This window comes from Lontra canadensis, unplaced genomic scaffold (genome assembly GCF_010015895.1).
Source record: "Lontra canadensis isolate GAN:19392208 unplaced genomic scaffold, GSC_riverotter_1.0 scaffold16, whole genome shotgun sequence".
Lineage (NCBI taxonomy): Eukaryota > Metazoa > Chordata > Mammalia > Carnivora > Mustelidae > Lontra > Lontra canadensis.
The window spans coordinates 7,061,791-7,088,515 of NW_022631010.1; the positions used below are offsets into that span (position 1 = coordinate 7,061,791).

Consider the following 26,725-nt stretch of genomic DNA (forward strand, 5'->3'; position numbering starts at 1 on the left):
CTGCGCCTCCTCCCCACCCATGCTCGCTCTCTCTCTCTTTCTCAAATAAATACATAATCTTTTTTTAAAAAAAGATGTTATGTATTTATTTGACAGACAGAGATCACAAGTAGGCAGAGAGGCAGGCAGAGAGAGAGAAGAGGAAGCAGGCTGGCTCCCCGCCGAGCAGAGAGTCTGATGTGGGGCTCGATCCCAGGACCCTGGGATCATGACATGAGCCGAAGGCATAGGCTTTAACCCACTGAGCCACCCAGGCGCCCAATACATAAAATCTTTAAAAAAATAAAATGCACCTGTTCTAAGTGTCCATTTAGATGAACTTGATAAATTCATGCACCTCTGTAATCACCACAATAATCCAGATACAATGTTCTGTAACCAAACCAAGTAGGAGAGTTTGTCCACCCTGTGGACAGCAGGCAAGTAAAAGTGGCACAGAACTTTTGCAGTGAAGAAAGATTAGCTATTTACTGGTACGGACCCGCCCAGGAAAATGGGAAAGTAATGCTCTAAAGTCCCGATCTCCCCAGTGGCTTGCAAGTGAAGGGTTTTAAGGGCAAAATTGGGGGCAGGACTGTCCTGAGAAGGTGGGTGTCCTTGACTGGAGGCCCAGGAGGTCGTGTTAACATGTGTCCTGGTGCCACTTTGTCTGGTTCCCTGGGAGGTCTTCTTCATCTCAAGAGGCTTGGAATCTGAAAAGTATATTTGTTCTTTTTGGTAGAGGTTTCATTAGGCATATCCGGTAATAATATCCTTGAAGTAGTACTGATTAACTACTTGTAAGCTAGTGGGGTTGCATTCCTGGAGGTTCCTTGGCCAGACCAGTCCAGCTGTGCCTGGAGCTGATAGACCTATTTCCATCGTCCCCAAAAAGTTCTCCTGTGCCCCCTCCCCAGTCCCTCTCTCCCACTTCCAGCCCCAGGCAGTCATTGATCTGCTTTGTGTCTATACATAAATTTTGCCTATTCCAGAACTTCGTATAAATGTAACTACATAGCATGTACTCTTTGTGTCTGGCTTTCTTCCTTCTATGTTTTTGAAATTCATTGACATTGTTTGCTTTTGTAGTGCCGAGTATGTTCCGTGGGCAGAGGAAAGCACGCTTTCTCTATTCTCCAGTTAGGCATTTGGGTTCTCTTCCAGTGTGAGACTCTCCTACATGTAGCCACTACACATTGCTGTGAAGTTTTATATGAATCTATGTTTTCATTTCTCATTTCTCATCTGTGAAGACCCAGAAGTAGAAGGGCAGGGTCCTATGGCAAGGGCATATTTAAGTTTGAAAGAAACTCATTTCCAAAGCAACTGTACCATCTCACATGCCTACCAGCAGTGGAGGAGAGTTCGAGTTCCTCTCCATCCTTGCTGGCACTTAGTGTTGCTCATTGTTTTAATTTTAGTTATTCCAGTGGCTGTGTGTCCCCGCCATTTTTTTATAGTTGAATGCTGCCCCTCATTCATATAGTCCCCTCTTGGCCATGTAAATGGTTTCCAGGCCTTCTGCTATTGCAATCCAGGCTGTGATGGATAGTTTTATACACAAACTCATCTGTGAGATGATTTCCTAAAATGGGCTTCCTGGGTCAAAAGATTTGTGTTTTTATGACTTGGGAGGATACACTTAAATTGCCCTTCAATTTGTGCCAATGGACAATTGCACCAGCAGTATCTAGAGGGCCCCTTGGCCTGCAACCTTACCGACACAGTTCTCAAACTGTGATACGCTTGTCTGAAGGTGTGAGTGCAGTCTTAATTTGCATTTCTCCTAGCAGTGAACTTGAATAACTGTTCAAACACTTATATGCCATTTATATTTCCTGTTCCCTGAATCATGTTTCTACTAAGTTGTTGGTCTTTCTCGTAACAACTGGAAGGAACTCTTTATATATAAGGGAGATTCATCTTTTGTCTGGAGTGTGAGTTGCAGATCTTTTTCAGTTTGTGAAATGCATTCAGCCTTTGTGTGTGGCTGTAGTTCAGTTATTTTCATTGCTAACTAGCATCCAGTTGTGTGACTATCACATTTTTCCCATTGATTCTACTGTTGCCGAACATGAGGGTGGTTCCTAGTTTTGAGATGTTACCAAAAATGCTGCTGTGGACATTTATGTGTGTGTGTGTGTCCCCAGCTTCCTGCCTTTGCCTGTCTTGCTCTCTTCAGCCCTTTACTGATTTCCCCCTTGGAGCACAGCCTGACATCGCTTGCACATGAAACCTCATCTTTGGGAACCAGACCTAAAATAGACCTAGACGGCTTTGGTCATGCTGGAGGTTCCAATGTGGGCAGGCTGGAGAGACATCAACTCTTCCCTCTGTGGATGAGTAAATGGGGTTCCCACGAGTTCCCCCAGCAGCAGAGGCCACCCTCGAAGCACAGAATTCCCTGATCCTCCCTTGACATGAGCTGGTGGGGTGGTACAGGGAGCAGAAAGCAAGGCATCCTGTCTCCTCTTAGGGAGGATTTGGGGAAGAATTGGGGTGGACAGGGGGATCTAGGCTTCCATCTTGAACCAGGAGCACAATGAGAGATTCCAGAACAAAATATGGATCCCGAGGAAGGGGAAATTACAGGCACACAGTCCTAACTGTGGTAAAGGAGTCCTGAATAGGAAGAAGAGAGAGACAGCTAAGAAAGCCCCAGAGATCACAGACATGGGACAATACCAAATGTGCAGCCTAGCAGGGCCTGGTGAGGACTTGGAGGTGGCTTGAGCTCTAAATGAGCTGGGGGCTGGGCAGCAGAGAAGACTCTCCAGAGCAGCCAGACTCTGAACACGGAGCAGAGGCTTCACTGTGGACAGCAGGGTCCTCTCGGGCAAGAAAAGAGCAAACTGGTGAGCTCCTCTTCTCGCTGCAAACCTAGGCTTTGGTGCCTCTTTGTCAAGGGGTTCTTGCCGACCCAAAGCCTGCTTCCCGCCCCCTGCATATGCTTCTCCCTGCCCATTTCCTTGTCTCTCTCCCCCCGCCCCCCAGACCCTGAGCTCCACAGGGTCTGGGGTTATCTTTGTTTACTGCCTAGCACAGGGCCGGGCACACAGTCAGGGCTAAGAAAACAAGGTGAACTTATAGCCTAAGAGCCATGGGGACGTTGGAATCATCCTTGCAACGTGGACGCTTTCCCAACCCAGATGAGCTATGTCTAAGTATATCCAAGGAATTTTCTGCAGAAATCTCCAAGCAACTATTTATTTGGAGGCTGCAGAGGAGGGGATGGGGCCACTAGACCAAAGTTGAGGAAGATGGATCCCACAAGTAGCCACTGTGGAAAAGATGATGTCTCCAGTGTCTTGCTGGAGTCACTCTCCAGGGGGACACTGGGGAGTGTCCTGGGCAGAAGGCAAACCACGGAGAGTTAAATTTTCAAAGTGCTTACGTAATGGGTGACATTCACCATCTGTAAACAAGACGCATTCTGAAGAATGACCCAGAACAGGGTGACTATAAACATTCCTCTACAAACCTCATGGTGGACAGAGCCCTTCTTCTTTTGGTGTAACTACCCGGGGTGGAATTTCAGGGTCAGAGGGCAGGAGTGTTTTAGCTTTAATAGATAATGTCAGACAGTTTTCCAAAGTCATCATTCTATATTACTCCATTTATATAAAATTCAAAAACAAGCCAATCAAATCCCTGGTGTTAGATAGCAAGCTTGAAGTTCACTTCGGGGGCTTGCAATTGGGAGGGGGCTTGAGGGAGACTCCGGAGTGCCGGTGCTGGTCTGTTTCTTGATCTGGGTGGCAGTGGCACTGGCTTGATCACTTTTTGGAAAGTCATCAAGCTGTGTGCTTATAGTGTGTGCGGTTTTCTGTTTGTGTGTCACACCTGAAGTACAAGTTTTTTCAGAAGTCTTGAGGTGCCTCAGACCTCCGGAGGTAGACACAGCTAGCCCCTCTGAGAACCTTCCATTCCCAGGTGGACCTATGACCCCTTGGAGATGCGCAGAAGGAATCCTCCCCTCACCTTCTCTTCCCTGGACAGCCTAAGAACATCTGGCCACATTCGGCTTGCTCTGTCTCTGTCCCACCTCTGGATTTAGTGCACACTTTCCACCCCCACCCCTCTCCCCAGACAACAATATGGAAAAACCAGTGCTTACTAAGTGCTCACGTACTGCGTGCCAAGCGAGGTGCTGGTCATGTGGACTGAGGAGGTGAGCAGGACCTAGAGCCTCAAGGAGCAGGAGAGAGTGCACATCTCTTGAACATAAGGTAGTTTGTGGCAAACGTCATGTAATTTGCACTTGCTGGCCACCTCCAGCAGGCAGTCTCCCAGAACGAGCTGCGTTCACATTCAGATCCGTGTTGCGGTGCAGCCGTTTGGGTTGCAAGAAAGAGACTCACTCTGGTAACGTCACAGGATGGGTGTTTATTGGGAGGACATGCCAGACAGGCTCCCCCAGGAAGAGTCTGGCAATCAGGCACTGCAAGGAATGGGACCTGGGACCAGGAAGCTTCGGGCCACGGTTCCATGGAGCTTACTCAGCCTCCAATTTCTTTCCAACCTGTTAGCCCCTAGGACATCTCACCACTACTCTCCCAGTTTCTCAACCCAAATCCCAGGCAGGGTCTTTGCGTCTCCTACCATCTGCCACCAGGCTGTGAGGGGAGACACTAGTCCACCTAAGAACCGGCCCCTCTCAGGCACTGACTTCCTGGGAGCAAGTTATTCCTTCTTTGTGACCCTCATTCTGCTTAACAGCCCCTGGCACAGAAGCCCCCAGGAAGACCGAGTGAGCCCACTTGATCACAGAGAAGGAGGTACCTGGAGCAGAAATAAGGATGCTCTCCACACTCACTGGGGTAGGAATGGGGGCCCCTGTTTTTCCAAGGGCATGATAAAATGCATGCTCAGGCAACCCCATTGCCTGGCATGCCTTTTCCCTAGGGAACACCAAACCATCTTAATTTCCTCAGTCTAAATGTGTGAGAGGGACTCCCTCTTCTGGGAAGCCCATGAACAGAATGACCAGGGACATCTCCTGGCCTTCAGTAGACGGGCACTGCAAACGTGGCCTGCCGGCAGCATTCTCACCAATGTCAGAAGTCTCGGGGATGAGTCCATGGTTGGGGAGTCCTTTGGAAACAGAACTAAAACTATATTTCTCAGAATCTCTTGCAGCTTGAGGTGGCTGCTTGACTCAACTCCAGCCAATGGAGAGTGAGTGAAAATGACCTGCAACTTCTGTCCACAATGGGAATGGTTGTGCCTTCAAACTCCTCTTCTTGCTGGAGGGAATGGCAACACAGTGGGGCCACCATGAACCTCACAGTCAAAGGTACCATTTCGGGGATGGAGAAAAAGAAGATAGAATGATCCCAAATTCTGACATCTTAAACTACCATAGCATATCCAGATTAGTATGGGAGAGAGAAGTAACATGTCCTCATGCTGAAGGTAATGTATTTGGTCTCTTGTTAGTGCAGCCTAACTTCTAGTCCAGCTCCTGTGGAGTGCTCTGGTCGGCCTGGGAGGATGTAGGAAGCTCCTCATCTTTTCTAATCCAGCCAAAAAGTCCAGGGTGGGCTTGGAGGGAAAAGATGTGAGGGGCCGTCCATTGGAAGATAAAGGGAGAGATGTGATCCAGAGAAAAGGAAAAGACAAGTAGACAACATGGGCACTCGTTTATCCTCAGAGTCCCCCAGGGCCAGCACCCTCCTGGGTAGATTAAGGTTCACCTCTTTCTCTGTGCCCATTTTTCTTGGCAAGAGATTTGGATCCGGGTCATAGAAAGTCAGATGCTGTAGAGTTGTTTTCACAGAGGGAGTCAGGACTCAGTGCTGCCTTGTTCACGAGGCCCAGGTCGTCACAGTTTCTGGTGACCTCCTCCTCCTGAGGGTAGACAGTGCCACAGATCAGCTCAGGGGCAGAGCAGAGGACTAGGGCCCACCTGCGGCTGCATCAGGATCAGGATCAGGATCAGTGAGCTTCCCGCAGAGAAAATCCTGGTGACAAGGAGCGCTCTGGGAGTGGTCATCCCATGGCCTCTAACTCTGGAGGGCAGTTCCCCAGACCTCAAGCCTTAGTCCCCAGGGGACTGCGGAACATGTGCCTGGCTGGCAATGAGGCTGTGAGCCCTGCCCCCACCCCCCACCGCAAAACTGGATGATCTGCAGAAGGGGACACGTCCCTGGGAAGGGAAAACAGACCTTCACCCCTGCCCAGGGGATAGGCAGACTGCAGAGTAGGGAAGAGAGAACCCAGGTGGGGTTCTGTGTTCCAAGATGCATCTTGAAAGTCGAGGAGAAGCTGCTATGTCAGAATGTCTGCCCCGGTCACCTTACCAGCAGCTCCCACAGAGAACCTGACAGTCACGCTGGCCTACAGTATACCCATCATGCCTGGCGAGCAAACACGTGACTGTTGTGTGCCCCATTCAAAATGTGGCTTCCCTGTCTTTCCGGAGGTCCCTGGTTCTCTGTATTCTCTCCCCAGTCTCCCCCTAGTCCCAGGGCCCATCCTACATATGAGAGCTGTCTCTGTGCACCAGCCCTGCCCAGTGGGTTAGCCAGGCGTCGTGTCTACCTGGGCCCACAAGACAGATGGATACCTGCATGGTCTGCTTCTGAGGAGTCATCTCCACCAAATTCTCACCCATGCTCAGCTTACAAAATTGTTTCCTGCAACAGCAAGAGTGGACTCAGAGGGTCTCTTCACTTCCCCTGCTTACCCCCATTTCCTCCCCTGACCCCAAGCGCTTACTTAGCCCCAGATAGCTCACTGAACAGAGCAATGGGAGCATTGTGGGGAGTGGGGGACCTTATCTTTCTTCCTTCCCTCCCAGCCCTTTCTTTACACAGATGGGCTCCAGATGAAGAAAGAAAACTACAGCAAGAGGGCTTGAAAGACAATTCTAGAAGCAGTTCCCAAATTTGGAGCAGTGGGAAGAAGAGGGACAGGCTAGAAAGTACAGAGCCCGTGCATCTGGTAAGAGAGACATGAGGGAATGTTGAGGGGAAGTGGGGGATGACGAGGTGACCCCAACCCTGAACCCACCTCCAGGCGTAGAAGGCCCCCAGGCCCAACAACAGGAAGAGGAGGCCCAGCAGCAGCCCCAGGACCCAGAGTAGCTTCTGGAACAGACTCAGACGGTGCAAGGCTGGAATGCAGGGGTGAGGCTCAGGTGGCCGCTCCAGGCCTCCAGGGCTCCCTCCCAAGGGGACTCCCCCGAGATGAAAACCATTCTAGCTCTCACTTTATCTCAGAAGCTTTCCCTTGCAACCAAGCATTAAGCTAGACTAGTTAGACAAACTGATCACAGGGAGAAGGATTCAGTGAAGACCTCAGAAGGAAGCCTTTGGACCTGAGAGCTGGGCCGTCCTATAGAGGGGCCTGGGAGACAGACCCTCCCTCCACCCCTCACCTCTGGTTCCGAAGTAGGTAGAAGCGGACGCAGAGCCCAGGGCATTGGAGGCAGAGCACACGTATTCCCCCTGGTCGCTGGGCCTCAGCTCCTCCATGTCCACCCTCAGGGCATTGGCGGTGGCTGTGACACGGATGTGGGGCTCGGCCGGAGCCCCGCCAGGCTGGCTGGAGGCCACCAGCCTCCTGCCGAGGTGGAGACTCAGACTGGCTAGGGGCTCGCTGTCCACTCGGCAGTCCAGGATGCCCCGGAGGCCGCCCTCAGGCTCCACAAAGACCGTCATGGAGGGCATCTCAGGAGGGTCTGTGGGAACACAGAGGGGCGTGATAGTTGCAGAACACCAGCGCCAATTCCTCCCCCCTCCCCCAACCCAGGCAAGATGACTGCAGCTCGCCACATGACGGGGTAGAACCCCTTGCCCCTCTCCTTGATCTGTGCCTTGCTCTGACCACTAGAAAGCAGAAGTGATGTTATGTGGCTTCAGGGCTAGACCTCAAGGGGCCTCACAGCTTCTGGCCTCCTGCAAACACAACCCCGGAAGAAGGTCAGGCCAGCCCCAGCTGCCGGCCATGAGGATACAGCCATCCTCAACCAGCTAGCAACAAGACAATGACAGAGATCAGCCGGAACCCTGCCCAGCTCCGTTCCGCCTGAATTTCTGACCTCCAGCATCAGGAGCAAACACAACAGCTGTCCTCTGAAGCTCTGTATTTCGGGGGGCTTGTGACTGCAGCCACCACTGGCTGATCCTGCATGGGGGCCTGGATGAGGGATGGAATGGGGACCCAGGCACTCTGCACGCAGTATCCCCTGGGCTCCTCACTGGGTGAGGGGGCTGATATTTTGCACATGAGAAAAGCCAGGCAGGGATGTACAAGGTCACACAAGCAGGCAGCGGGAGTCCTCCAACCCAGGACTCTATCCCTGCAAAGTCTTTGCTCTTTGCAGACAGAAGAGGGGGAGGACCCGAGGCAGGCAAGTGAGATGTGGACAGGGGGTGGAGGGTCGTACTCACACAGCACCCGGAGCATGACTGGAGCAGAGGTGGTGGCCCCACTGGGGAGCTCAGCCCAGCAGTGGTACACCCCGGCTTGGGCACGGGCCACGTGGGCGAAAGCAAGGGTGGGCACAGGCTCCACATGTAGTCGCTGGCCATTCCAGAACCAAGCGAAGGTGGAGTTGCCCATGGGTCCGGGACCACCAGAGAGGCGACAGCTTAGGTTCAGCGGTGCCCCCTCAGTCACATCCAGCCCCGGCTCGGCCACCACACGCACCCCTGCAGGCCAAGGACCAGGAGGAGGTCAGGGAGCCTGTGGGTGGGATCTGGGCATCGGAGAGGCCTCCGTGCATTATGGGAACATCTGTTCTGATTTGGGGCCCACAGAGGTAAGATTGTGGCTCTCTCAAAAGACAGATCTCTTGGGGCACCTAGGTGACTCAGTCGGTTAAGCACCTGCCTTTGGCTCAGCTCATGATCCTGGGGTTCTGGGATGGAGCCCTGCATTGGGCTTCCAGCTCAGCGGGAAACCTGCTTCTTTCTCTCCCACTCCCCCTTGCTTGTGTTCCCTCTCTCACTGTTTCTCTCTCTCTTTCAAATAAATAAATAAAAATCTTAAAAAAAAAAAAAAAAGACTGAGATCTCTTGCACTGGGGACCTCTGGGACAGGGTGGTTTGTCTCTACAAACCAGGCTTTCTGATGGATGAGGCTGTGTCTTGCTCGGAGATGGGACTCCCCAAACATGGGGCTCCATCTCATCTCTCACATTATGTCCCCTAAAGGTAGGGTTGGGACTCTCTTCCCACCCCAGGCTTCCCCAGAGCAGGTCTGTGCTTCCACCCCAGATTGGGTTCTGTGAGGGCAGGGCTCTGTCTCCCCTGTCTCCAAGGGGCCCTCCACATGGCTGCAGCTCTCCTTTGCAGAGTTCTGCAAGGGCAAGGCTGCTTCTTCCCCTCAGGCTGGGCAACAGCCTCCAGGGAAAGCGGTTCCTCCTCCATCAGATGGGGCAGGGCTCTAGCTATCCATTCTGGTCAGCGTGCCCCTCGTATACACAAGGCCCCGCTGTGCCTGAGCCCTTCTCCTCCCCCTTGGCCCACTCACCTTCCCCCAGCAGCTGCCCTGTGGTGCTGACTGAGCCCAGGAAGTTGTGGGCTGTGCACATGTAAGTGTCCTTGTCACTGGAGGGTACGTCTTGCACCTGCAGTCGCAGGGCATTTCGGGCCGTCTGCACAGGGCCTGTCCCGGATGCCAAGCCATGGACTCCCAGGCTGGTGGCTAGCACCTTGCCGTCACGGGACAGGGCCAGCTCAGCAGGGGGTTCACTGTCCACAGTACACTGCAACACGGCCATGGAGCCCACTCTGGAGTCCCGAAACGACGACAGGATGACATCCCGGGGGGCATCTGGGAGCACAACAGCACATAGTTGGAGGCCCTCTTTGGAAACCCTGGACCGTCCATGGCCCACCCCCCTGGCACTGGTGAGGCTGAAGCCTCTGGATGAAAGGCCACTTCCTCAAAGTGACACCTCGTGGGCAGAGTGGCAGAGAACCCCAGGTGGGGTTCGCAGGACTCTTTTCTCATCACCAATGTTCTTCTTTTCCCAAGTGCCCCTTCCAAGATCTGCATCCACCCCCACGAAGGCCCAGAAGTGCCCTCTGCCTGCTCTCAGCCTCGGCAACCCCAGCCAAGGGCCCTGGCTCACAGTGGACTTGCAGGGCGGTGGGCCGGGAGCTGCGGGTGCCCTGGGCGTCCTGGACCTGGCAGGAGTAGGCCCCCGCATGAGCCCGTGTGGCCGCTGGGATCGAGAGGGCGGCAGCTGGCCCCTCCTGCAGCCAACGGCTGTTGTGGTACCAGGCATAGAGAACAGGTGGGCGGGCAGCGGGGTCTTCACAGGACACTGTGACGGGGGTCCCCTCAGGCACAGCGGCAGATGGAGCCAGGGTCACCTGCACACCTGGACCAGGGAGACCAGGGTCAGCAAGTCCCAGCCAGAGACCACAGCTGGTCCCTCTCCCCACGCTGGGCTCAGCCCCCAGCCCTGCCTCACCCTCTAGACGAAACTCCAGGGAGGTATTGGCCTGGCCCAGAGGACTGTGGGCGGAGCAGCTGTAGAGCCCCTCATCGCTGGGTCCGGGCTCCCACAACTCCAGGCGCAGAGTGTTGGGGACAGAGGCTGTGCTCGAAGACATCAGGAGGTGGCCAGCATGGCTGAGGGCTAGCTGGGCAGGTGGACGGCTATCCACGGTACACAGTACCTGAGCCAGCCGTCCGCCTCGGCTTTCCAGGAGGTAGGTCAGGCGCAGGCTGCGGGGAGCGTCTATAGGGACACCGAAGGAAACAGTTCAGAGACCACACCCAGTTGGAGGCCACAAGGAGGCCAGTTGACAGGCAGCATTCAAAGCAGGAGAGCCCTGGCTCCCTATCGCAAGGGCCCCCAGTTGCCCAACTGAGGATCCTCTGCCCAGAAAGAAGCTACCCCCTCTGACCCTGACTCAATGCTCCTTGTCCTGGGCTTCTTCAGATTGATGGGGTCTGGGTTCCTGAGTCAGACATCTGTGGGGCTCTGGCCATGCCCTTGATCCCTGTGGGCCACCGTCATTCTTTTTTGTCCCACCCTGCATCCAACCAAACTCACAGAGGACATCCAGAGTGACAGGTCTGGAGAGGTGGGGTGCCTGGCCAGGAGTCACCACACCACAGCGGTAGGAGGCAGCGTCCGTGACTGTGACATTGGACAGAAGGATGGAGTGAGCACCTGGGCGCTGCTGCCCATCCTGGTACCACGTGTAGGTGAGCTGGGTGAGGTTCGAGGTCCACACAAGGCAGGTCAGGTTCACCAGCTGCCCCTCTTGCACAACGGCCCTAGGCTGCACCTGCACACTCACAGCTGGGGAGGGAAGAGGGCCGGGGACACGGGTTAGACTGTGAAGCTGTGTAAAGAAAGCCGCTTGTCTCCATGAGGAAGAGAAACATGTACAGGGGGCTCAAGATTGAACATGGGAAACAGCTCAACATCTCTCAGGTGGTCCCAACCAGGGTTCTGCAGGGCCTCCGGGTACCCTAAGCCCTCCCTGACCCTAATGGGCACATGGAAGAAGAACCCAAGCCTGCCTGGGCTGCAGTATTTTCTCCTTGAACACCCCGCCCTCCCTTTTCTGATTTATCCACTGGACATCCAGGCAAACATCTGTTTCTAAAAAAAGGCTCTTCCGTGAAAGCCAAGTCTGGAGTCATTTGTCCTTAAAGGAGGCTGAGAATGGAGGCTGTCCTTATGTTCAGCCCACCTGCCTGTCCCTCAGGCTTCCAGAACCTTCTCCAGCCTTCTCTCTTCTCTTAAAGGAGCCCCCCATGCACACACTCACGCCCTCACACTGACCCTGGGCATCGAAGAGGGCAGAGGCTGAGGCCTGGCCCAGTGTGTTGTTGGCCTGGCAGGTATAGACGCCCTCATCCTCCAGCACCGCTCTGTGGATCTCCAGGCGTAGTGTGTTGGGAGCGACAGCCACCTGCAGCCGGGGAGAGTGGCTGGCCAGCTCCCCCACACCCTGTAAGGTGGAGGCCACAAGGTGGTCCCCGTGGAGCAGTCGTAGGTGGGCTGGAGGGTCACTGTTCACACGGCACAGGAGGAGGCCCAGTCGTCCAGGGCCCGTGTCCATCAGGGTGGTGAGTGTGGCCTGGCGAGGGGCGTCTACAGGAGGTGGGGAGTGGTCAGGACCCCCCGTCCCTTCTCTAGCACTCTCGCTGGAGGCAGGGCTTGCCCAGCCCCTCCTCTATCTGTCCCTTTTGTCCCTCACCCCCCAAGAAACATGGACAGGATGAAAGCTTACAGGACACGTGGAGGCTGATGGGTGCGGCCAGGCTCGTGGTGGCCGAACCTGGGGCCTGGGCTTGGCAATGGTAGGCCCCAGCTTGGCTCAGAGTAATGGCCGTGAAGTGGAGCGTGGCTGAGTTTGACTCTGGGAGGGGCTGGCCATCCTGATACCAGAGGTATGAGGTCCCCTCTTGAACCCCTGCGGGCACCTGGCAGCTCAAGACCACGGCCTGGCCCTCCTGGAGCTCAGGTGATGGAGACACCTGGACCCAGGCTCCTGCGGGGGGAAACCAAGGGCAGGTGAGGGCCCTCCCCCATGCCCTCTCCCCCAGCCTGGGACTATATGTTTGTCCACACAAGGACCCTAGTCCTATGTCCTGGAGCCACAGGCCCCCTATGAGACCACCACCAAAGGCTCCACTTCAGCTCCATGCCTCCCTCTGTCCTGCTCCCAACTCCCCTGCCCTCGTCTGTCCCAGCTTTTATCACCCACTACCCAGAGCTACAGTTTCACTCTGTCGGTCATATGTCACCTACCAGAAGGCCCAGCTTATGGGACCTCCAACCCCATGGCAGGTGCAGTGCCTGCACAAGTTAGCTCTGGACAGATGCTGGCTTGACCCCATAGAACATTGAAATCAGAGGGGTTTAGGTCATGCCAAGGGCCGTTGTCCCAAGAGTGAGCTGGACCCAGCATGGATGACCCAAGTGATTACAGGGAAATGTATTGAGCTGGAGACCAAGGGAGGCCTGCTGGCTGGCTAGAAACTCCCCTAACCGTCACTGAAAAAGGCTCACATTTCTACCCCAAATCCACATGACACAGTCCAAAGCCTGGCCAGAGCAGCCCCGAGGGCACGTGGGCCCTAGGGACCGGACACTCACCTCGGACCTGAAAGAAGAGGGAGGTATTGGTGGATCCGAGGACATTGGTGGCCTCACACCGATAGCTTCCAGAGTCCCCAAGGCTCAAGTCTCGGACCTCCAACTGCAGGGAGTTGGCTGTGGCTTTGACCTGGAGGCGGCCACGGAGCGGGAGCAAGGGCCCCAGGCTGGTGGCCAGGAGGTGCTCCCCGTGGAAGAGGGCCAGCTGGGCCACGGGGCGACTGTCCACAGTGCAGACGAACACAGCCACGTGGCCCTGGCCCACGTCCAGGAGTGCTGACAGCTTTGGAGGGTCTGGGGGATCTGCAGACAGGAAGGAGCTCAGGCCACGCCCCGTCCTGCTCACCACGGCGCAGCTGCCACACTCTGTGCCCCTCCCCTCCGCACACGCAGTCCAGGCCTGCCCTTGCTCACGCCCAAGCCGTGCTCTGCCCCTCACGACCATTCCCCCGCACTGCGCACCCCCTCACCCTCCGAGCACCCAACCCTGCCCTTGCCCATCACCCACAGAGCACGCTCAGGAGCACCGGGGCGGAGAGCTGGGCCCCGGCCTCGGTGAGGATGCGGCAGGCATAGAGGCCAGCGTCTGTTCTGGCCACAGGCAGCAACGTCATGGTTTCCAGGGGGCCCTGGGCCCACAGTGCCCCATTCCGGAACCAGGAGAAGTTGGCAGGGCCGCCGGCTTCCCGGCTCACACTGCAGGTCAGGTTGGCTCCGGTGCCCTCCAGCAGCGTGTGGGATGGGGTGATGACCAGGATGGTGGCTGGAGGGCGAGCAGCACAGGCCACCTGAGACAGGCCTCCCCTTGACTGCCTCCCCACTGGGGTGGGGGCCCAGCCTCCCAGCATGGGGAAGGCAGGAAGGAGACCCCTCCCTGGCGTGCCCATGGGGTAGGGGAGAAAAACGAGCTCCCATGGCCAAACAGAGGTGATTTCACCCAATAGACCTGCCCTGGACGACAGAGAGAGTTGGAGCGTCCAATGTACCAGCCCCTGACCCTGAGCCACCCATTCCCTGCATTGACTCACCCTGGGCATCGAAGTTTGTGGAAGCAGAGGCGTTGCCCAGGGTATTGCTGGCCTCACACAGGTACACACCCTCATCCTCCAGCACCGGGTCACCGATCTCCACACGCAGCAGGTTGGGGGCTCTGGTGACCTTTAGGCGCTGGGAACAGCCCCCACAGCCCAATGGCAGGGAAGAGGCCACGACATGGTCCCTGTGGAGCAGCCGCAGCTGGGCTGGGGGGTAGCTGTCCACACGGCACAAGAGGAGCCCTTGACGTCTCACCCCAACCCCCGCAGCATCGGGGTCCAGCTGGGCAGTGAACGTGGGCTGGCGTGGAGCATCTGTAGGGAGGAAGAGCATAGGCATTCATCTCATGGCCTCCACAGGGTTCTCCACGTCCACTCAAAGCTGGCTAGGTTCCCACAACACAGCAAACAAAGGCATGTGCTCAGAATTGCCATGAACAGCTGTGTAGGTTGTTCACTGCACAAGGACAACCAAACCAAAGTAGGAGGAATTCGGCCCATGGCCCTCATGCTCAGCTGTGCTCTAGTGCTGTACTGAGTCTTCCCAGAGGAAGGAATATCATTTTCTAGCTTGGACAAGGGTGTCGTATGGGCTAGCATAACATTGTGTGCTTCTGATTGGCCCCTCAGGTTAATATGAAGCATCCACCCTTGATAGGCCACAGTCCCTGTGCTTAGAGGTTCTGCTGTCAAGGCTGTGGGAGCTTGTGAGAGCGCAGCCAAAGGGTGTGTGCACATATATGGAATTATGGTGTCCTAGGGGCCAGCTGAGGACAAAACTTGGATAGGGTATCCATGGTGCCTTTGAGGCTAAAAGTAGAGGGCCTTAAAGAGGCTGGGGTTGAGGGACAGGATATGGGGAGACAGCAAGCCCCAGGCTTGTTCCCCACATTTCAGCCTTGGGCAGGCAGCTCTGTGGTGCCCAGGCCCGTGGCTGCCTTCCTGATCTAGACCCAGGGGCTGGAGGGCCTGAAGGAGTTGGAGGTGGCTGGTGGGCTCCTGTAGGCTGACCCTCCCCAGGTAGGCAGGGGCTGGTGGGAAGACTACTTACAGAGCACAGTGAGGATGGCAGGTGAGGAGGGTCCGCTGTCCCTGTGGCCATCGTTGGCCTGACAGTAGTAAGAGCCGGCATCGGTGCTGGAGGCCGCAGAGAGGTGAAGGCTGCTGCTGGAACCTTCGAGAAGCAGGGCTCCATTCCGGTACCAGGAGAAGCGGATGTCAGGCGATGGGCTCAGACCGCTCCTGCAGCTCAGGGTCACTCCTTGGCCTTCTACCACCTCTGCTGTGGGGCTGATGAGGAGGTGGGCCACTGGCAGAGGAGGGAGTAAGGAAGGCTCAGGTCCCCTGCATCCGGCTGCACCCATGCCACCAGCTGCAGGAAGACCTCCAGGGTTCTCCTCTCCCCACATGACTGTAGGTAGGTCTGGACTCTGTGGCATCAGCTCCATGAACGTCTTGATATCAGGAGAGTTTGTCCTTCACTGCCAATTCTAATCTATTGGCTGCAGCTTGATCGAGAAGGATTATGAGCCAGAGCCTGGGCTTCCATCAAAAACCTGGCACAATTGATTAGCTCTGTCCTCCACAGCCTCAGAAGGAGGGAATGGCAATGCATGCATGAAGGTATGGATGACCGCGCTTTTCTATTTTTCCTCCTGCCTCGGACTCCTAGCAGAGCCTGCCCCAGGCGTTTGATAAATAAAAAAACCAATGGATATGAAGGGCTCTTCAAGTTCAGAGTCAAAATGTGTACAAAAGGAATAATGCAACCTGCCACGTTTCCCCTTTGCCTTGACTTCAGGGACCTCCCAGGTGGTTATAGCCCAGATCTTTGATGTGTTTTTTTTTTTTTTTTCAAACCAACCAGCTTGTTCGTCCCCTCAGCTAAGTCCCCTGGACTCCTGGGACGAAGACCAGAGCAGGCCTCCTCCTCGGTGTCCCTTCACCAGCCCCCCTCCCCGTGCCTGTCTTACCTTTGGCCTGGAAGTTCAAGGTGGACGATGACTTCCCCAGGGAGTTGGTAGCTGAGCACGTGTACTCCCCAGTGTCATCCAGCCCCAGGTCTCGGATCTCCAGGTTCAGGGAGTTGGGGGTGGAGAAGACACTGAAGCGTGAGCTGTGGTTTCCCTCCCCTGGCGTGGAGGCCAGGATGAGGCCATTGTGCGACACCGTCAGGGTGGCCAGAGGCTCGCTGATCACGGAGCAGTGGAGGATACCCACCAGCCCCTCCCGTGTCTCCAGGAAGGCAGTTAGGTCCGGGGCAAGGGGCGGGTCTGCGTGGAGATGAGGGGTGCTGGTCACCCTCAGATGGGGGCAATCCCGGATCCCCCTTTATAGGCTATGACCGTGCAATACCCCATGAAGGGAGCAACCCCAGAGCTCCTGAGGGCCGGTCGAATACACTTGTGCCTGAGTGGAGCCAGTCACTTTGTCTTCTCAGTCAACAGCTGTGGCAACTCTGTGAGTGGGGGCTCAGGGGCCCACTATGAGGATGGGAAAACTGCCAGGCAGCAGCGGGTAGCACCTCATCCAAGGGGCCAAGGTGAGGAACTACCAGCAATGGGACAGACTGTCATCACATGCCCCCTGACGTGACACAGCAGGATGGACCCAGCGTCATACCCACGCTGTTGCTGCCCGGCTGTGCAGTCTCAGTCTACACAAACCACACAAACACAAACAGGGACACCCACACAACTGGCCTGTACTCTTCAAGTCTCAATGTCAAGAAAGGCAAGAAAAGGGGCACCTGCGTGGTTCCATCCGTTAATCGTCTGCCTTCACTCAGGTCATGATCCCAGGGTCCTGGGATCAAGTCCCACATCGGGCTCCCCGCTCAGTGGGGAGTTTGCTTCTCCCTCTCCCTCTGCCCTTCCCCCTGCTTATGTATGCGCACACTCTCTCTCTCTGTGTGTCTGTCTCAAATGAATAAATAAAATCTTTAAAAAAGAGAGGAAGAGAGAGGGACTACTTTCTGTATGATTCCAACTATTTGACATTCTGGAAAAGGCAAAAAAATTTTTTTTCTGTGGTTGTCAGGCATTCAACAGATAAATAAATGGAGAACGGGGGATGTTTATGGCAGTGAAGCTCTTCTGTATGATACTGTAAGATGAGTACATGATATTATACAAAGAGTACAACACAAAGAGTGAACCTTACTGTAAACTACAGACTTTAGTTAATAATGTATCAGTGTTGGTTCAGTAATTATAACAAATACACAACACTAATCCAGGATGTGATAGGGGAAACTGTGCCAGGAAAGATACATGGGACCTCTGTACTATCTGCTCAATATTTTTGTAAATATAAAACTATTGTTAAAAAATAAAATCTATTAGGTAGCTTGGTCAGTTAAGCATCCAACTCTTGATTTCAGCTCAAGTCATGATCTCAGGGTGGTGAGGCCAAGCCCAAGAAGGCTCACACACTAGGCGTGGAGCCTGCTTAAGATCCTCTCTCCCCATCTCCCTCCGCCCCTCCCTGCACCATGAACCCGTGCTCTCTCTTTCCCACTCTTTATTTTATTTATTTATTTATTTGACAGAGAGGAAGATCCCAAGCAGGCAGAGAGGCAGGTGGGAGGGTGGGGGGGGTGCGGAGCAAGCTCCCTGCTGAGCAGAGAGCCCCATGAGGGGCTCCATCCCAGGACCCTGAGATCATGACCTGAGCTGAAGGCAGAGGCTTAACCCACTGAGCCACCCAGGCACCGTCCCCTTCCCACTCTTAAGAAAAAAAAATTAATAAATAAAGACAGAGAACAAATGTACCACACTGTTAATAAATGGATAATCTAAGTTAAAGGCGTATGGTAATTCTTTGTATTCTTCTTGCAACTTTCTGTAAGCTTAACTCATTCTAAATGAAAAGTGGTCTAAAACAGGAGGACACCCAGGCCCAGGGAGGTGAAAGCTTGCCCAGAGTTGCAGAGCTGGGGTGTGAGCGCAGAGCCGACCAGGCCCAGGCTCTTCACCCTCCTGTGGGGCCCCTGTCCCCAGCTCCACCCTGGCCACTTACGGCTGACCACCACGCTGACGGGGCCGGAGCGCTCTCTGCCATAGGCATTCTGCACCTCGCAGACGTAGAAGCCGGTGTCGGCCCTTGAGGCCGAGGGAAGCCGCAGCGTGTGGCTGTGGGCATCCTCCAGCAGGACGTGGTTCTTATACCAGCTGTAACGCAGCTCGCTGGGGGCTGCTTGGGGCGTGTTGCAGGTCAGTGTCACCATCTGGTTCTCTAGGATGCGGCCTGCCGGGCTCACCTGGACCTCAGCCACTGTAGGGGCAGCAGTGGGCATGCTGGGGGACACCCAGACATCTTCCAGCATCCTGGGGTTGTAGCCAATCAGCCTGAATCCCTGCACACTCAGTACCAGACCCCTTCTGGGTGGGCACCGCATCTCTTTGTCCTGTTTACTAGGATTCTTGCAACCGCCCACCCTGCTGGGGAGGTTTGTCATCTATCTGGGGCAGGTCTAGGACTCCACACCCGTGTCCCAGAAGGCGCCTTGGCCTAGCTCCCTTGAGCAACAGGGGCCTGTTGGGGACCCCGCCCCACCCTCCAGTCAAGACCCAGGCTCCCCCAGGACTCACTAAAGATGTGGACCTTGATGGGGGGCGAGACCGAAGAGCCCACGCCGTTCCCAGCTTGGCAAATGTAGACACCAGCATCGTCCCAGGTTGCCTGGGACAACCTCAGCATACGACCCTCGACCTGGAGTGGTGTCCCGTCCTTGATCCAGCGCATAGAACTAACTTTGGGGTAGCTGCTGTTCACCCGGCAGGTGAGTATGACCACATCACCTGGAAGGATGTTCCGCCCTGAGGGGCTGAGAAGGATCTCCACACCCCTGGGGGCATCTGCAAGGCACAAGGTGGGTGGGGGGGGGGCGTCAGAGGAAGGGCCCAGGGAAGACAGTGGTGCCACTTCTCTCTTCTTTCAAGAAGCCCCGCCAGGCACTGCCCCCCACCTCGTGAGGAGATTCTGATTCCTTCCTTCTCCACCGAGGGCCTAATAATGCAGGCCTAGCGTCCAGCCTGCACTGCCTTCTAAGGCTTTCTGCCGCGTGACACTAGCCATCACCCTCTCTTCTATCTAGGGATCATAAGCACCATCGTTCCTGCTTAGGTGGCTTTTGGTAGCTGTTGGCAAGGAATCAAACACTTCATGAAGGGGGCCAAAGGCAGAAGATGGTTAACCCGTTTGGAAGGAAGGAGCCAACCATACAGCACATCTGCATTTCTAGAAATCTTGTTCCAAAGCCTCTGGCTATGTAAATAGGCTTATAAAAGCTATTATTTTCAAATGCTTTATCTAGGGAAATATGAAAATAGCAGAAGCTAATATCTTAGAGTGCTCAGTATGTGCTAAGCACTCCTTCAAGTTCCATAACAGTTCCTTGAGAACAACTCCTCTCCTTCACAGAGGTAGACATGGAGGCCCCAAGGGTCAAGTAACTTGCCCAGTTTGCTCAGCTAGTGGTGGACCCAGCCAGCCTGATGATGCTTGTGAACAGCACTTGTTCTAGAATAGGCTGCCATGTTTTACCGTGATGGGAAGTTCCATAATCAAGTAGAAACTCAGGCTTCCTCCCACCTCATCTTTGTTGAGTAGCCTTAGGCAAGAAAAGGGTGAACCCTCCTCCCCCGACACGCAGCAGCCTCCAGAGCTGGGTTAAATCCCCAAGGCCTCCCTCCCCGGCCCCCAGTTCTCTGGCTCTTCGTGTCTCCCCTTCTCTGCCCAACCTGGCCTCAGGGACGCGAGGTACAAGGGAGCCATTCAATGTGGCTCTCAAGGTTTTGCAGCGTCTCTCCCCCTGGCTGAGCCTGAAGGTCCAAGTGCACCTGGCTCTGCCTCAGGGGCGAGGGCTCTCTTTCTACAGGCCACGGAGGAGACTGGTTTCCTCTGGGGAGCCATAGATGTGCGTTCAGTCCCAAGGGTGGGGCCCCCAGCACACTCACATTGCACTTGGAGGTGAATCTCGCTCCGAGCCTTTTGCTTGGCCACTGAGACTTCGCAGTGCAGGGTCCGGCCGTGGTCCTGCCACGACAGGGCCATGTGGAGGGTCTCCAGGTGGCTGATGCCTGTGGGCCTGAGATCCTGGAGGTTGGAGGTGACCGAGCGCTCGGGGTCCTGGCCTTCCCACTGCAGGCTGATGTGTTCCTCTGGGCACGCATAGGGAGTAGAGCAGTTGAAGTACGCCTCCATGCCCTCATGGAGCTCCGCCAGGGAGGATATGGAGGGCTTCTCAGGTGTCTCTGAAGACAAAGACCAGAGGCTCAGGACTCCCCTTCACCACACAGGAGGCCTCCTGCCCTAGAAAGCCCTGCTGAGGGGCGAGACCTGGGCAGGGTCCTTCAAGAGGAAGGAGAGACTACTTTCGACCCCCGGCCCCACTTAGGGTGAATGCAAAGGAGATGCAGGGCTGGGAGAGGCCGGAGATGGGCTTAGACTTCAATGGGGCCAGTAGCAGCTTGGGACACACTTCCAGGCCATAGCCAGCTCACCCTGCCCCTCACCTGTCACAGTGACCACAGTGCCTTTGACATCTGACCAGCGGTTGCCTTCACTGATCTCAAAACGGAAGTTGTAGGAGCCTGAATCTTCAGGTCGCAGGTCCTTCAACAGCAGGCTGCACATCTTGTGCTCTGTGCGCCCCAAGAACTGGGCACGGTTTTGAAAGCGTGCCTCCACCAGCTCGGGGTTCTCCGAGTGGCTTACCACCTGCCGCTGGCCCGCATAGTCGTAGTACCAGATGGTCGTGATGCTGCGGGTCACTTCCACATCAGCTGGGAAGCTGAAGACGCAGGGGATGATGAGGCAGGACCCCCTCACGCCCTTCACATTCTGGGGACTGGAGACACCCCAGGAGGACAGGCCTGAGGGTGGGGCGAGACGGAGAGGAGAGTGATGAAGACCTGGTATCATGCAGAGCCCTCAGACCTGTCCCCATATGAGCCCCCAGCCGGGCACCCCTGGAGCAGCCCCCTAGCAGGGGGGCCCTCCCAGCCACTGCCTCCCTGAGCCCTCCTTCGACCTCAGCAGACAAACCTGTGACCAGGCCCAGTGCGGTCTGCCCAGGGCCAGGCCCTGGGAGCCGGGCGAGACCAGCACAGCTTACCTGTTGAAATCGATGAGAACAGCTGGAGAAGCCGGAACAGGGAGTCCATAGCAGGCTTCACACTGGTTCTGGTGCCTAAGAGGCGATACATACCTTGTGTACTGGTTGGGTACACAAGGGCCTCCTAGGGCACCTCAGGGCACCTCAGCCTCAGAGTCTGCAGAGAGTCCAGCCCTGCTCTGCTGCCTCCCCACCAAACCCCCAGTGAGAGGGCCAGGCAGCCAAGGACTCCTAGCACAGCCAGCAGCAGGGAGCCAGGATCCCACGTTCCCGGCGCCGACCACACCCAGGAATACCTTCACTTGGTGTCGTGCCCCAGAAAGCCCTCTGTGTGTCCCTCAGCCCCACCCCAAGTTCTGCTTTCCCAACCCCTCAAGGACACTCCTCCAGAGCAGATGAACATCTGTTTCTCTTTCCTCCCACTTCCCCACCTCTTCCCCACCACCAAGCCCAACAGGAACTGGAGCCCAGAGAGGCCCAGGGACTCACTCCAAAACACCCAGCAAGAATGATAGCTTGAAACTTGTCTCCTTACCACCAGCCTTACCAGCTGTAAGCCCTAATGGGGCTTGACTGAGCACTGACCAAAGTGCTTCTTTGAGAGCTACTTACATCCCTGAAAGGTCCTCAGGGTTCCTACTCCCAGTTCTGCCCCCATTCCCTGCTGGCCACACACGCGGTCTGTGGCCAAGTCCCATCTACACGTGGGCTCTCCAGCTGACCAGCTCTGCCTCCACCACAAATGATCTTTGCCTGCTGAAACCTTATTCAGTCTTCGAGGTGCAGCTTGAAGGTGGCTTCTAGCCGGAACTTCCTCCGTGGGGTTCCTGGAGCCACCCCACAGCCATCTCTGTGCTCGCCTTGTTTTTGGCAGCTTGTGACCCCCATTTCTCAGGAGCTGGGACTGAGGACATGCACCCTGAAGCAGAGCAGAGCCCCAGGCCTTGCAGTAGTGAGCAAGAGAGGGGCGTGGTCCTTGGGTGTCTGGAGTTGGTGGCAGGGCAAGTCTGGGCAGGGGACACAAGCCCCGCACAACACATATCCCAGAGTTAAATGCCTACTGTTTACCATGTACAAGAAGGTGGGCTTTCTGACATTGGGGGGCCCTGCTGGAGATGAGGCTCTAAGGGGGTGGCACAGATAAGAATCTGAGGGCAAGAGATCCCAGAAACACATATAACCAAAACTATAAAGCTGTGAGAAGAAAACATGGGTGAAAATCTCCACGACCTGGGATCAGGCAATGACTTCTCAAGTATGACACCAGAAGCACAAACAACAAAAGAAAAAATAGATAAATTGGACTTGATCAAAACGTATAACTTTTGTACACATCGAAGGACACTATCAAGAGAGTGAAAAGACAACCCAGAGAATGGGAGAAAATACCTGCAAATCATCTATCTGATAAGGGGTTGATATCTAGAATATGTAAGGAACTCCTACAACCCAACAAGAACAGTAACAAGCAAACAAAAAACCCCAAACCACCCAAAATCAAAAAATGGGGTAAGAACTTCAATACACGCTTCTCTGAAGATGATATATGTGGCCAAAAAGCTCATAAAAAGATGTTCAACATCATGAATCATTTGGGAAATGCAAACTAAACCCACAACCAGCTACCACTTCATACTCATCAAAATGGCTATTAACAAACAAAACCAGGAAATAATAAATGTTGATGAGGACGTGGGGAAATGAGAAGCCCCATGCACTGTTTCCCCACTTTACATTCTGGTGGGAGTGTAAAATGGCACAGTCCCCGTGGAAAATAGTTTGAGAGTTCCTCAAAAGTCAGACATAGGGGTGCATAGGTGGCTCAGTCGGTTAAGCATTTGCCTTTAGCTCAGCTCATGGTTCTGGGATGGAGCCCCACATCAGGCTCCTTGCTTAGGGGGGAGCCTGCTTCTCTCTCTGCCTGCTGCTCCCCTTGCTTGTGCTCTTTCTCTCTCTGATAAATAAATAAATAAATAAATATCTTAAAAAAAAAAAAAGTCAGACATGGATTACTGTAGCATCCAGCAATTCCACTTCCAGATACCAACCAAAATATTTTTTTTAAAGATTTTAATTTATTTATTTATTTGACAGACAGATCACAAGTAGGCAGAGAGGCAGGCAGAAAGAGAGAAGAGGAAGCAGGCTCCCTGCTGAGCAGAGATCCCGATGCAGGGCTCAATCCCAGGACCTGGGATCATGACCTGAGCCAAAGGCAGAGGCTTTAACCCACTGAGCCACCCAGGTGCCCCTCAACCAAAAGATTTTAAAACAGGGACTCAAACAGATACTCGAACACTTGTGTTCATAGCAGCGTTAATCACAATAGCCAAAACGTGGAAACAACCCAAGCGCCCATCACAGATGAATGGATGAAAGAGAGGTGGTCCATCCATACAAAGAATATTATTCAGCCGTAAGAAGGATCAAAATTCTGACCTGTGTGACAAGGGCACAGGAACCTGAAACCTGAACCCTGAAACCATTTTTCTAAGTCAAACCAGCCATATACATAAGGGCAAATATTGCATGATTCTACCTATATGAGGTACCTAGAGTATGCAAGTTCAAAGACACAGAAAGCAGACTAGAGGTTACAGGGACAAGGAATGGGGCATGGAGGAGTGAGTGGAGAGTTCATGTTTAATGAGAGCAGAGTCCCTCTTTTGGATCATGAGAAATTCCTGGAAATTGACAGTGGTGATGGTTACACAATATCATGAATGTATTTAATGCTGCTAAACTGAACACTTGAAAAATGGTTAAAACAGTAAGTTTTATGTTAAGTATATTTTACAACGTGCATACAAAAACCCATGTTGCTAGGGCGCCTGGGTGGCTCAGTCGGTGAAGCATCTGCCTTTGGCTCAGGTCATGTTATCAGGGTCCTGGGATCGAGCCCCACCTTAGACTCCCTACTCAGCAGGAAGCCCGCTTCTCCCTCTCCCTCTGCCCCCCCCCCACTCATGCTCTCTCTCTCTCTCAAATTAAAAAAAAAAAAATCTTTAAAACAACAACAAACAAACAAAAACCCATGTTGCCAACTTCGCAATCCTCCCTGGTCCTAAACGCTGACTTGGCAGAGTGAGGGGGTGAGCCTGAGGAGGCTGGGAGCAGAGACAGGAAACTCATAACATCTCCCAGCCCCCAGCCCATCAGCCGCAGGATGGGGCCCAGCTGATTCTGGCGGCTACCAGGGTGCACTCCTGGGGAGGGGCTGAGCAGACACCCAGGGCCTGAATGGGATCTGAATTGTCCATCAGGATGACAGTACTTGGCCAAGTGTGAAGAGGGCAGGGCTGTCTTTGCAGGGAGTGGGGCAAAGGCGAAGGCATGGGAAGGCCAGGAAGAGCACTGTTCCTCAGGGAACCCAGCCGACAGCGCTGGTCATTTGCTGAGGCCCAGCGGCTCGTCCCCAGTTCTTTAGGCGGCTCTAGGCCTGCCCCTATCCCAGGAGGATGGAGGAGCCACAGGAGAGGCTCATGCTGGCCCAGGCTGGAACTAGGGCCCAGATGCTGGGCTGAAAGGCAGCTCAAGGCATGTTTGGGGTGGGTGGGTAACAAGGTCAGCTCTGCTACAGAAGGGACACGAGGGAGAGGGTGGCATGTCGGCCCCAGGGCCCCTGCTCTTCCCATTTGGGGCCATGGAAGGGACAACGCTGAAACTACAGGAGAAATGGTGGGATTTTAGACCTACTGACCCCAGAACAGAGCAGAGATTATCAAACATGCAAGAGGACCCCTTCTAGAACCACCCCAAATCACATCATGTAGGTGTCACCTACACTTAGCCCAGCCCCAACACCCAAGAGTAAGTCCCACCGAAGTCCAATTCACTGACTTAACCTATTTCACCCCAAACACCATCCTCGTCCTAGAGAACCTTCCTGGGAAAAGAAGGAGCAAGACAGACCCCAGAAAGGAAGACCCTTGTCCCTATTTGGAAACCTCAGGGCTAGGGGGTAGGTGCTCCTAGGGCTTGCATTGAGCTGGGTGTACTGGTGGGCGCCCTGCGCCCCCTGGTGGTAAAGGGGTGATTGCCAGTCCTGGGAAAGGGCGTGGGTGTCCTGGGGGACCAGAGCCCCGCAAGCCTGAAACAACCTCTTCCTTAGGCAATGACCGTCTGGGAGAGGATTGTTCCCCAGACCTCAGAAAGCTCAGGGCTCTGAGATTCATCTTTGTAGCTTCAAGTCTTGGGTGTTCTGAACATGGGCTTTAATCCCCACTCTCAAAATTGGTGTATGTTGCATCAGGGTGGGACTGGGATGGCCTGGAAGGTGGGTGCCCGAGTCTGCTGCTGCCTGTGCAAGAGCAAGTGGGCAGGCGGGTAGAGTCTATGTGAGACCAAGTGTCCCATGATAAGTGGGGAGGGCTGGCTGAACCCTGACCTCTGAGTCCAGAGCCCAGTCTGGCCTGGGGAAGGAAGGGCAGATGCAGTTTCACTACAGACAGCTATGTAGGGTTCAGTTTCTGTTTCCTAGTACCAGGGCTCCCCCCTCAACTTCCCTATCAGGCTGCAGAAGGAGAGAAATGAGGGGATACAGCCATCTGGAGTGCCCTTCCCCACAGATAAGAAATCAGGGTACAGGAGGGCGACTCCAGAGTATATGATCTTCCTAAGAGTGGAAAGCCCCAAACATAAGCCAAACGTTTTGCTTGAAAAGCCCTATGGCCCATAAATGAAGTCGCCTGGCTTTGAAATGGGCAGTAGAGATTTCACATCTCGTTTTTCGTTCCGGCCCAAGCTCCTGCTCCCCAGGCTGTGCTAGGCAGTGCTGGGGGTCCTGCTGAGAGGAAGAAGTGGTGATGAGGGCAGTGAGTGGGACTGGGCTCCTGTGAGGCCAAGATGAATGGTGGGTGGCCCCAGGGCGGGCGTGAAGATGAATTTCGGCTGCAGTGTGGGATGGAATTGGGTGGACGTGGAGGGGAGAGTGATGGGTCGGGAGAGGATGAAGGTCAGGGTTGAGGCTGCATGGAAATGATGGAAATGTTGGGGGTGTCGCTGAGGGTGAGGGAGGGCTGGCAGGTGTGAGGACTGGGACCGGGATATGGGTTGGGGAAGATTTGGGGGTTCTGGTAATGACTGCAGCCTTGATTAGTATCTCGGGCTTGAGTTGGTCTGGGGCCCAGCACCCACTCCCAATGCCCCCCAGCAAATCTCAGCCCAACCCCTCTCCCAGCCCTCCTCTCACACTCCGGAGATGGGGGTACCTGCTCCGCAGGGGGAAGGGCTGCAAGGCTGGTGAACCACAGGAAGAAGAACAGGACCGAGGGCCAGATGCTTGTGGTGCTGGTGGCTTCCCAGGGCTCTGCCACCCCAAGAGAGGAGATCCAGGCTCAGAGGCTGCTTCCTCTTTTCCCAAAGCCTCAGCCTGGAGGCTGGTCAGGGAGGCAGCTGGAGGCCTTGCGTAATACCAAGACAGGAAAGTCCTCCTGGGCAGGGGAAGGGCCCCGGGAAAGCCCTTAAGGACTTGAGCAAGCAGAAGTGGGATCTGGGGCCACAGTACTCTCAGAC

General features: G+C 54.8%; 1 protein-coding gene across 4 annotated transcripts; it reads right to left on the reverse strand.

The window, feature by feature from the left end:
• Nucleotides 1-4,345: 4,345 nt before the first annotated feature.
• Nucleotides 4,346-26,574, reverse strand: SIGLEC1 (sialic acid binding Ig like lectin 1). Of its 4 annotated transcripts, none has more exons than XM_032859080.1 (22): nt 26,422-26,574; nt 21,212-21,286; nt 20,610-20,969; nt 20,052-20,348; nt 18,684-18,950; nt 18,112-18,366; nt 16,065-16,364; nt 15,143-15,400; nt 14,086-14,406; nt 13,566-13,820; nt 13,058-13,360; nt 12,189-12,449; nt 11,738-12,049; nt 10,997-11,248; nt 10,409-10,678; nt 10,064-10,315; nt 9,460-9,762; nt 8,376-8,636; nt 7,361-7,663; nt 6,994-7,096; nt 6,548-6,617; nt 4,346-5,829 (listed from the first exon to the last, which is right to left on the reverse strand). In XM_032859080.1, the coding sequence occupies exons 2-22, from the start codon at nt 21,258-21,260 to the stop codon at nt 5,722-5,724; spliced, it is 5,160 nt and encodes a 1,719-aa protein (XP_032714971.1). In that variant the 5' UTR covers nt 21,261-21,286; nt 26,422-26,574; the 3' UTR covers nt 4,346-5,721. The 4 variants fall into 4 exon arrangements, with proteins under 4 accessions (XP_032714971.1, XP_032714972.1, XP_032714970.1 ...); XM_032859081.1 differs by lacking the exon at nt 26,422-26,574 and adding an exon at nt 21,508-21,532; XM_032859079.1 differs by lacking the exon at nt 26,422-26,574 and having other exon boundaries at nt 21,212-21,381.
• Nucleotides 26,575-26,725: the final 151 nt, after the last annotated feature.

Excerpts from the sequence above, each read along its gene's own strand:
- SIGLEC1 (XM_032859079.1), bottom strand. The coding sequence starts at position 21,302 with ATGTATCGCCTCTTAGGCACCAGAACCAGTGTGAAGCCTGCTATGGAC. Across the intron at positions 9,763-10,063 it reads CACCGCCCTGCAAGTCCACT|ATGCCCCCCGGGATGTCATC; the intron begins GTGAGCCAGGGC and ends TTGTGCTCCCAG. Across the intron at positions 7,664-8,375 it reads AGTCATGCTCCGGGTGCTGT|ACCCTCCTGAGATGCCCTCC; the intron begins GTGAGTACGACC and ends GTGTTCCCACAG.